The following is a 10,870-nucleotide window of genomic DNA, read 5'->3' as shown; positions in this document are numbered from 1 at the left end:
AACATAACACCCAATATGAAATATTAAGGCTAGGACCCAACACAATACTTTTATAACTTGGAAGATGGATGCCGTAATCCAAGCTATAAAATATTTGAAGGTAGGTGAATGATGATTCACCAATTTCCACCAAGATAAACGAAATGTATTATTAGGTTTTAATTGGTTTTGAAACTCCTAGATCTTTGAGATTCATTAAACTTTTCAATGGCATGTTTCAATCTCGTGTGTGCCCTTCAGGTTTTGTGACTGGGATGCCGAGGATCACAAAACAAGGTGTGAAGTAACCGTGCAAATTACTTGGTACCCTTAAGTGTTTACCTCTTAATCGATGTGCCGGTTAACCACACACGCTCCATCGATACTATGATAAACATTAAGTTACCCTTTTCCTACCTTGTTAAATACGAGTTAGTGTGTCGGTTAACCACACACGCTACACTAACTGACTTAAACAAAGTGCAAAGTGTAATTTCATGGATTAGCACCTTATTCACTTTTTCCTAAATAACTAAGATTGGGTATTTATAAAAGGTTTAGTTACTTAGTATTTATCATTAATACTTTTAATGAAGAGAGAATTATAGTCCTTGTCCTACCTGTTTGGCTAATAACCCTCCACCAGTCAAGGAAGCGGTGGGTGAGAGTGGACACCCATTAAACTGCCATTTTATAGGCAGTAACCTTATACCCCCTTATAGAGCGGCTTCGTGAATGAGGCCTACTAACGGTAAGATTGACTTTACTCTTATACATATATAAATATTATTAACTTATAATATTATAAAGTATAAGGGTTGAATTTTAACTTTTAAAATTATAAGGGCTAACTTGGAATTAAAGTATTCACAAGTGAAAACTTTTCAAATTCCAAAAGTTGAGGGCAAGTTTTGAAACTCTTCAAAACTAATTAATTCCATAACTTATGAGTTTAAAGTAGTTTTAATTAAAAGACTCTTCAAGTTCCATAACTTGAGGATAAGTTGTGGAAGACTTTAAACTAATAAAAGAATGTAACTTTTCTTTATTTTGTAACTTATGGAATTAATTAAGGTTACACATTTTATTACTTAATGAAGTGACTCTTGAACCTCCATAACTTGAGGACAAGACTCTTCATTTTTGTAACCATTGCCAACTTTTATGAGTTTTATGAAACTTAAATGTGACTTTTCATATAACTTGAGGACAAGTTACAAAAAACACATTTTAGAATCAACTCTTAGATTAAAATGGATTGAAAACACATAATTAATACTTTTCTATTAATCTAAGTAACTCATAAGAACAAAGATAATTCACATCAAACTTTTTCATGTAATTAGCATAACTTTCAAACTAATACAAAACATGAATCTATACACAGTTATCTTTGAAATTGGATTAACATGAACATTACCACATCAAAAACAAGTTTATAAGTCCAAAAACATCTTAGGGTAATGTTCCTAGTCCAATTCCAACCAAAAAAATCGAATATATGTTGTCAGGGGATCCAACTCGTCGAGTGCATGAACCAACTCGGCGAGTTGGATGCTTTTTGCCCTGGACTCATCGAGTCCCCTCATGGACTCGGCGATTCTACTGTGCAGACAGCTCCAAACTTTGATTTTTCAGCCAATTTGCAAGTATAACAAGAACACAAGCCTAGGCTCTGATACCACTGTTGGGTTTTGAGCATTCTAACACTCCTAGGTGTACATGCAACCCTAAATACCTTGGATCTATGTTTTCTCTATTATAAATGCAAATATGATCTTTCCAAGGTATTCATCCTAATTAGCATAATAACATTGATTCAAATGAATATATCAAGTTAGCATTACATAGCTCTTTGATGTAGATTGTCTTAATGAAGCTTGAGTGCCTAGTGCCCCAAGTGTGACACCTCAAATGGTTCACACAACACCAAATACACATGGAATGACTTGAGAGAACTTCACACTTCATGAAAATCGGCTAGCCCTTCATTCTCACACATAGTGGCCGATTTCTTGAGCCATGAGATTCTTTTATATGGTGGCTATTAGGGTTACACCATGTAACTCATGACTTTATCCCTTCCTTATGCTCCATGGATTTTAACCTCCATAGAGTATCCATGGGTCACCCCATGGACTTAGTCCAACATGAGGAATCTTGGACCACAAGCCCACCTATATAAGAATGAATGATTTACACAATCAACCCATATATTTAATTAGTCTTCTTTTGATCACCTAATTAATCATAGATTAATTCTTGATCAATACTAATTAAATAATTGGAACAAAAAAAAACATAGTGTCAAAACTGAAATAAAAAATTAAACTTAGTGTCAAAATCGAAAAAAAAGTAAAAACTTAGTGTTTTTTGTGGAAAAAAAATCAATTTTGACACGTCAACATGCCACGTCATCAAAACTGACACGTCATCATGTCACGTCAGCATGTAACCTGGTTAACCGGTCAAGTGGTCAGAATTGTAACAAATTGAAAAATACAGTGTCAAAATTGACACAAAAAATAATACGGTGTCAAAATCAAATTTCTGTGTAAAAATAGTGTTTTTTGTGTCATTTACCCTACGGTTATTTATTAGCGCTACAAAGGGACCAGTCTATTTTTGGACCAGCAACTCAACAAGGTTTGAGTACTTTACTAGGTTATTAGGTCAGTAGGTTGTGGGCCAGAGATATATTGTGAATTGTGACCAACATAACTACATAAGTACTTTACTAAATTGTGGGTCTAAGCCCTAAGGAATTTGTGTTTGGTTGCAAATGCATCCTTTGGAATTGGAAACATAACAATAAATGCAAAATTTACCTATCATCACATAGAATAAATTATCATGCACGGATATATTCATATATATAGTTTCTGATATTTTATTTGAAACCAAAACATTATTAGTTAATTATACACTTGGCCTATATGCTATTTTTACTCGCAACATACGATAAAATAGTAAATTTCATATCCCATTGGCCGGTTGCATTCCACATATATACTAGATGAGTTTAGTCATTTTTGGGATTGGGATTGGGATTGAGGGATTCAAGTGAACCAATATTGTTGCAAGATTTCCACTTTTGGGATGAAGTCTTCCCACTAGCAATGAGGATTAAGCGTCGGACTATGTTCATTATCTCTGGAAATAACATTACCCATATAAAGACTGATTGCATCCATGCTGGCTCAGTCAAGTATTCATCTCCACGTCTAGCACTATTCACAATTGCTTTAGCACAATCTTCTACTGAGTACCTTGGTATCCACCATAAATTTGACTACCAACAAATAATCAACGTTTAGGTTTAGATGTGTATACTCGAAATGGTTAAACGACTTAAAAAATAATATCGTATTATTGGTTAATCAAAAAATAAATCGTTTAAAGCTAAGGAAGATGAAAGCATGCATAACAAAATTCTTTATAGAATATCAAAAAATTTATGTATCAGTTAAGTTTAACATGTTCGATCATTAAAAATACTATGTTGATACTTTACTAAATATTATTAACATATAATTTAACTTTAATATTTATTAGAAAAATATTTTTATTATTATTATTTTTATCATAAGATGATTGTTTTTCAATTTATTATAACTTTAGTTGAGACAAAAGGTTTCTGATAATATAATATCAATAATAAAAATTTGAGGATTTTAATAAAATTTAACATTTGTTGACAAAATAATAGGGGTGGAATTGATATATACTATATACTAGTCATTTTGTCTTTAAACCGTATATCATATCGATTATAGTCGCTACAAATGTTTTGCTACTATTACATTATTAAGTATACTTGGTACCAAATTGTTGGCTACTAATAAGTTCGATTGTTGCATATTGATAATGTTATATACCACTATGTACGGGAATTTTATCAACGATGATTTTAATGTTCATGATCATTAAGAAACAGGAATTAAGTTTTGTGAATAAGAGTTTTGTAATAGGTGAGACTGGAAATTCAATTTTATTAAACTTTTACTATAAGTTTAACAGTTAAAACAGTGAAGAAAAATAGTACATGACAACATGAGTTTAAACTTTTAACTTTACTATACGATAAATGTTAATACCAATGTTCTTAATATATATATATATATATATATATATATATATATATATATATATATATATATATATATAGTACTGATTGGTACGATACTACCATAATATTGAACATTTTGTACCAGTATCATACCATGATTACCCAATTGGTATGATACTATCAATCAACATTGTTAGCTATTTTGGTTGGTAACATGTTGGATGATTTTTTGTATTACATATTTGCTAGACCTACAAAATAATGGTCATTTTGATTGGCAAAAAATATCACTGCAAGTTGTTATGAAGATTTTTTATGATTATTCCTTAGAGTTTTGAAATTTTACATTCTTATGGATAACAACATTAGAAATTAAAGGTGGTGCTTATGAAATGACCTAACTTGTCCTCTTATTTTTTAAAGCATCTGCAATATGAGCTTTTTCAAATAGAAATGCTCTTTGAAATTTGAAAAACCTATAGTAAGAGCTTTTTTAATCTATAGCTTTTTAAGTAAGTTTGTTAATTAACAAACTCTAGCTAAAATCTTGTTTATTTATTATGTGGGACCCTTAGATCTTTAAGCAATTAGAACTATACAAACTAATAGAAAGCAAAATAGTAAAGTTCTCATATTGTGAGAGATATAATGAGCTTTTGTATTTTAAGTTTTTTTATGAAAAAACTTAAGTAAAAACTTCTTATTATGGATGCTCTAAATGTTTTTGTAATTTTAAAATGAGAGAGAGAGAGAGAGGCCTCTCTTGTCTCTCAAAAACCAATTTGGGGGTAAAGAGTAGCTTAACACCCTTCAAATTTTGTTTAATTACATTACAGATTCGATTTGATCTATTTCATAAATCTAAAAATGGATCATATATCATGTTTCATTACTTGGAAAAAATTTAATGATTTTACTCAGCACATTAAAAGGAAAATGTTTAATTACCTCACTCAAGACTTCATCACTAGCTAATGGTGTAGTTACCACCCCGGGAGTTACAATTGTTATCCCAACATCTGAAGCAAGCTCAATTCGTAGTGTTTCAAAGAAGCTTTGTTGTGCTACCTTGCTTGCCTAGATAGCCATTTCTTGATGAGACGGTCATTAATTATGTATCGAAGAAAAATCATTAAAAAAATATTGAGCTTTACACTTACATTATACACGCTTATTCCTGGCATATTAAACCATCCACCAGTAGAACCAATCACGACTATTCTCCCTTTACAATTTCTTAGATGTGGTAGTGCGAAATGTGTAGCATTAACTGATCCCCAAAAGTTCACGTTCTAAAAAGAAAAGAAAATACATGAAGTCTTTTCCTGGTATGTGGTGTTACCTATTCATTCTTAATTTTGAGTTTCCTGAGTTAGATATATGTAATCGATTTTCTCTACAAAATTTCTTAAGAATAGTAGCAAGACTCCAACATATATAGAGGTTAATGGACAATGTTTATCCCAATGTGGAACTCCAACACACCCTTTAAAGACAAAGGATGACTTTGTATGTGTTGAGCTCTACCTAGTGTATGAGGTTCCAAACGATGACTATGTATCAAGTTTGATTATGTGAAGTTATAGATATTCTCTTTAAATAGTCATTGTAAAAAAAGATAAACTCCAACATTGAGATGATGATGTATGTGTTGAGCCTTACCCAGTGTATGAGGTACCGAACAATGATTTTATATACAGTTTGATTATGTCAAGTTCTAGAAGTTCTCTTAAATAGTCATTGTAAAAAAGATAAACTCTAACATATGTAGAGGTCGATGCATGGGGCCGCATCTAGTCCATGTAGAAACACTCCAATAACATAAAATAGATATGATAAGTACCATGATCAAAGTGTGAAATGATAAATACCATGATCGAAGTGTAATTGGTGATGCACCCTTCTTCTTCAAAGAGGCCAATTGTAATGATTCCAGCATTGTTTACAAGACAATCCACTGTTAATTTTTACAATTTGTTAGTAAGTCCTGCGTATGCTCCTATAAATATCATGAAATGTTTTGGTAGAAGAAACAATGACAAATGTAATCCATTTTATATTGGTTGTGGCGATGTTTAAAACAAAAATTGTATTCAACTAGTACTTATATATATATATATATATATATATATATATATATATATATATATATATATATATATATATATATATATATATATAGTGCTAGGTTATAATATGAATGGACAACTATTGTACAGACATGTGAATAATGTTATTCTATGAGAATTACTAAAAGAATAAGTTTTTTAATAATGTAAATACGTTCAAACTTACACAATTATATGCATTTCCATGCATTCTCACTAATTACTATTCAATTTTTGCTCTTCTGCATCATTTTTCACTCATTTTCATTCTTACATAATACAACTTAATAAACATCCTGACAATATTCTGACAGAATGAAAATAAAAAAAATCTATAATAACCTTATAGACGATTTAATTTGTGAGAATACGTGATAATGATAATAGTTATATATGATTGAACATATTAAAATTATCAAACAACATATTTCATTTGTCATTCTCACGAAATAGTCATATCCACATGTCCTCACAATAGATGTCAATCCATATTTGAATCTAACTCTCTCTCTCTGTGTGTGTGTGTGTGTATATATATATATATATATATATATTTACATTTTCATTCATAATTTTTCTAGATCTCCTACGTATAATCATTTGTTTTCTTAGGAAAACTATTTTAGATAATTATACTTTGTTCATTAGTCACAAACAATCACATAATATTGTTTAAATTCTATTGTCAAGATCTTTTAAGAATATAATTTTTAGATCAAATAAATTAGTATGAAACAAAGAAGGTGATAAATTAAGTCATTATTTCTACGAGCATCTTTGGTTCACCTACTATCAAGGTTTGAAATAACGTGATGTCAAAATTAAGTAATGATGAGCTTTGACGAGTCATGATGTTTTTCAAAACATGAATATTTTATGTACATTAAAAAGATAAATCATATTTATTGAATTTTATCAAATACTATATCAAATTTTTAAAAGTATTATATTAATATTTAATATAAAAAAATTAACAAAACCTCAATAATTTTAGCCCGATCAAAAAAAAAAAAAAAAAAAAAAAAAAAAAGACATGTGCTTTGAAAAATACTCACGTCATAACGCGATAAGACGCGTCTGATATGTTATTTGAGTGTCACCTTAAAATTATAATGATTAATAATTATGTAAATAACCTGCATTTTAGAACCATGCCTACTATACATAAAAAAATTATATATAAATTTTGTAAACTATATGTTAATATAATGTATAAGATAGCTGGATAAGATTATAACAAAAGATATATAATTATATATGTAAGATTATGATGATTAATAATTATGTAAATAAAAAATAAAGTATATTATGCTTTTTTTATATTCCATGATAGAGTGAAAATAAAATATTCATACCTAAAAATGAATATTAACAAAACTTAAAGAAAAGAAATACATATTTCTTCACAAATGATCAATTCTATCACATGAGAAACTAAGCAACATTTCTCTTTTTTTTTTTTTTTTTTTTTTTTTCTCTATTTATTTAGATTTCATCTCTCTTTTTCTAGATCAATCATTTATATAGATAGATCTGGTAAGATTTGCAGTATTAGTAGATAATTAACCATTCAGGAATTTTATGATTCTTTCTTTAACGGCAATTATATAATATATATGGTACTGATGTGAAACTTTGTCGCTACATGGAGATGCCATATATATATATATATATATATATATATATATATATATATATATATATATATATATATATATATATATATATATATATATATATATATATATATATATATATATATATATATATATATATATATATATATATATATATATATATATTCATACTTTTTTGTTATTTGATTATTCACAAGTCAAATAATCATTTTGATACACAATACTCAAAAGTGATTGTTTAAGCTTAAATTTTTTTAAATGGCCTATTTATCCCTTTTAACTTCTTATTTTTAGAGACTTTTACCAATAGTAAGACTAATAAAAAATTAATATTGATGGAAATTATACATGACAATATTAACATTAGGTATGCGTATTTATTGTTTGTCACATTGTATTTTGTTAAGAGTTGTTAGATATAACCATATTCCCATAAAATTAGCTAACATTTAATTTTGTATTTTAAAATTTCATGTTATATTTAAAAATTTTACAAAGTATTTATATCATAGTCAATAAATCAGGAAATTATTATTATAAAAACTTAAATTTGAAATGATATTCATTTTTTTTTTATCTGTGTATACATTTAATCTTTAAATAATATCTTATCCGTAAATATCATTTTATATTTTATTATTATTTGTTTTAATTTAATTATTTTATTTTGTAAACCCGGAAAACCACGGATATAACCTAGTATTAATATATAGTAACACTTAAAATACATCCTCTTAGTGTTTCAAAACCAATAAACATCCTAACATTAATTATTTTGTGCATGTAATCGTTTTTACGTTTGATTATTACTATTTTATATCATATAATTAATAATTAATTTTGAATAAAAATTTCCTACGTACCACTAAATCTTTTAACATGTTCGTGTTACGCTAAAAAGAGTTGGACGTTACTTCGACAAAATTAATGGCCGGGCATGAATTCAATAGAATGCTAATAAACAGAATAAATGCGAAAGGATTTATAGCGAAACTCACATTTACCGAAATGGTTGATTGTTTCATCGACAAATCTCTTGCAATCCTGAAGCTTGGAAACATCGGCCTTGATCACAATTGCCTCCGGCGCTCCCAACTCCTTGGCTTTCTCGGCAACCGTCGCAAGCAGTTCCTCTCTTCTCGCAACCAACGCTAGACTCGCTCCATGTTTTGCATACTCATACGCCAAATGCTTCAATAGTCATGTAATCAGTCAAACCTATCGTCAGTTCCTATATTTACGCACGTATTCTGAAAGGAAAAAAAAAAAAAAAAGTCATATGTAAATAGGTTACCTCGCCGATACCAGATGAAGCACCTGTAATAAGCACCACTTTCCCGGCGAGTTTTTCTCGGAGTACAGATCTGATACAAAACCTCAAGATGCGGAACAATGAAAGTATCGGCAAGACGAAGATGCATGAGATGACCGACAGAATACCAGAAGCGATGATTAGGAATTTGTGTATTAGATCCATCACTTTTCACCAAAAGGTCGTCGTACTTTTTAGATTATAATCGACGAGAGAATTTTTCAAAACGCTAAAGAATGTTGATTGTAAACAACAAGCAAACTACGTACCAATCACCGCATCATGCCGGAGATGTCGACAAAGTTAGGAGACCAAGGACTTGTATCATTTCATAACTGGAAAATTAAACTAGTTTTCTTATACGTAAAAGTTATTTTTAGAGTTTGTGAGCCTATTAATATATAGGCAGCGGAGCCATAGATCCAGGACCTTAAGCTAGCGTACTTTAGATATGTATTATGATAACATTCTTCTATGATTAAATGTATTATGTATGTGATGTGATGTGATAATAAAGTATTTTAAAATAATAATATATGTTTTACATATATAATCATTACAAAGTCCTTAAATATCCGTTTATGATACAATACAACAAAACAAATTTTATTACCCATAGTTGAAAATATCAACATTCAATGACATCGATAACATCAGTTGCAACCACAAAACGTGTTAAAGATCAAAATGCAATCGCTAGGCGGAATGCAGCGAGGACCATCGCTATAGATCCATGTGTGACAGTTGTTTCTGTAGACATTATTGCGATGATACGTCAACACAATAAGTCATTATCATAAGTGTTTCCCGGTTATTTAAAAAATTCAGTCAATATTGATTTGTTTGTAGTTATTCCGGAAATATATATGTAGAACACTACAAAATAATGAAATAACAATCATTCAAAGTGTAATATGAGTCTCTCAAAGTTAATACAATTGTTTGATAAGACCCCAATCTTATCATAAGATATTACGATGTTATAATGAGATTTTTGGATTTTAGGTGATTAAGATCTTAAGATCATAACGTAGTCTAATCCCATATTTTTAATCTTATTACATAGTTAAACCTTAAAAATTCATCTATACAACTTAAACTCGAACCACGTAAAAGTTTCATTAAGTATCATCATTGTATCCGTTGATCTATAGTTAGACATACCATCATGGCACTCATGCTATGATATGATGTAGTGACAAATCCAAAAAAAAACTTAGTGTCTTGTTTGCTAAACTTAATCGTGATGATATTTTAAAATATCTTGGTCAAAAGCTCAATTATGCAACATTGTAGGTTGTTGGATCATGGTGAGTTTTCTATTGTCCTTAACATATAGGGGATACAAATTATCAGGGTAATCAACCTTATCGTTTTGTTCATAATTATTTAATTTTTTTGTACACATTTAACCATTTAACTTGTTATATGTATTCACATATTATCATTGTTACCGGCTATCTTAGGTAACAATGATAACATGTACACATATTTAATAAGTTAAATGGTCAAATATATGCAACGTTATTTTTAAAGTATCCATTATATCCTAAATATTAATTAAATATTGATAAATTATAAACTTTACTTTTGAATTAATAAATATGTTTTTTTTCGTAAAATATTTTATATTGTCTCTTATATTTTTCCTCTTTTGTTTTTTAAGCATATACATTATTTTTAAAGTAAATAGTATCTAAAAATAAAATTACATATGTGACAATAAGTATGAAGGGTCTTTTAAAAATATAAAAAGAAAATATTA

At 28.9% G+C, this 10,870-nt stretch overlaps 1 protein-coding gene across 1 annotated transcript; it reads right to left on the bottom strand.

Moving 5' to 3' along the window:
* Nucleotides 1-2,823: 2,823 nt before the first annotated feature.
* LOC145048739 (11-beta-hydroxysteroid dehydrogenase-like 4A) lies at nucleotides 2,824-9,543 on the bottom strand. Its single transcript, XM_078997326.1, has 6 exons — nucleotides 9,088-9,543; nucleotides 8,792-8,984; nucleotides 5,920-6,005; nucleotides 5,209-5,340; nucleotides 4,997-5,125; nucleotides 2,824-3,271 (listed from the first exon to the last, which is right to left on the bottom strand). Exons 1-6 carry the CDS (start codon nucleotides 9,268-9,270, stop codon nucleotides 3,002-3,004), a joined length of 993 nt encoding a protein of 330 aa, XP_078853452.1. The 5' UTR covers nucleotides 9,271-9,543; the 3' UTR covers nucleotides 2,824-3,001.
* Nucleotides 9,544-10,870: the final 1,327 nt, after the last annotated feature.

The sequence above is a fragment of the Lactuca saligna genome, chromosome 1 (assembly GCF_052625555.1).
Source record: "Lactuca saligna cultivar CGN05327 chromosome 1, ASM5262555v1, whole genome shotgun sequence".
In the NCBI taxonomy this organism is placed as follows: domain Eukaryota; kingdom Viridiplantae; phylum Streptophyta; class Magnoliopsida; order Asterales; family Asteraceae; genus Lactuca; species Lactuca saligna.
The sequence above is the reverse complement of the archived record's forward strand: the minus strand, read 5'-3'. Positions and strand labels throughout refer to the sequence as shown.

Coding starts and splice junctions, on each gene's coding strand:
- LOC145048739 (XM_078997326.1), bottom strand. CDS start 9,270: ATGGATCTAATACACAAATTCCTAATCATCGCTTCTGGTATTCTGTCG. Junction 8,985..9,087: donor CTTCATCTGGTATCGGCGAG/GTAACCTATTTA, acceptor TGACTATTGAAG/CATTTGGCGTATGAGTATGC. Junction 5,341..5,919: donor CCAATTACACTTCGATCATG/GTATTTATCATT, acceptor TTTTCTTTTTAG/AACGTGAACTTTTGGGGATC.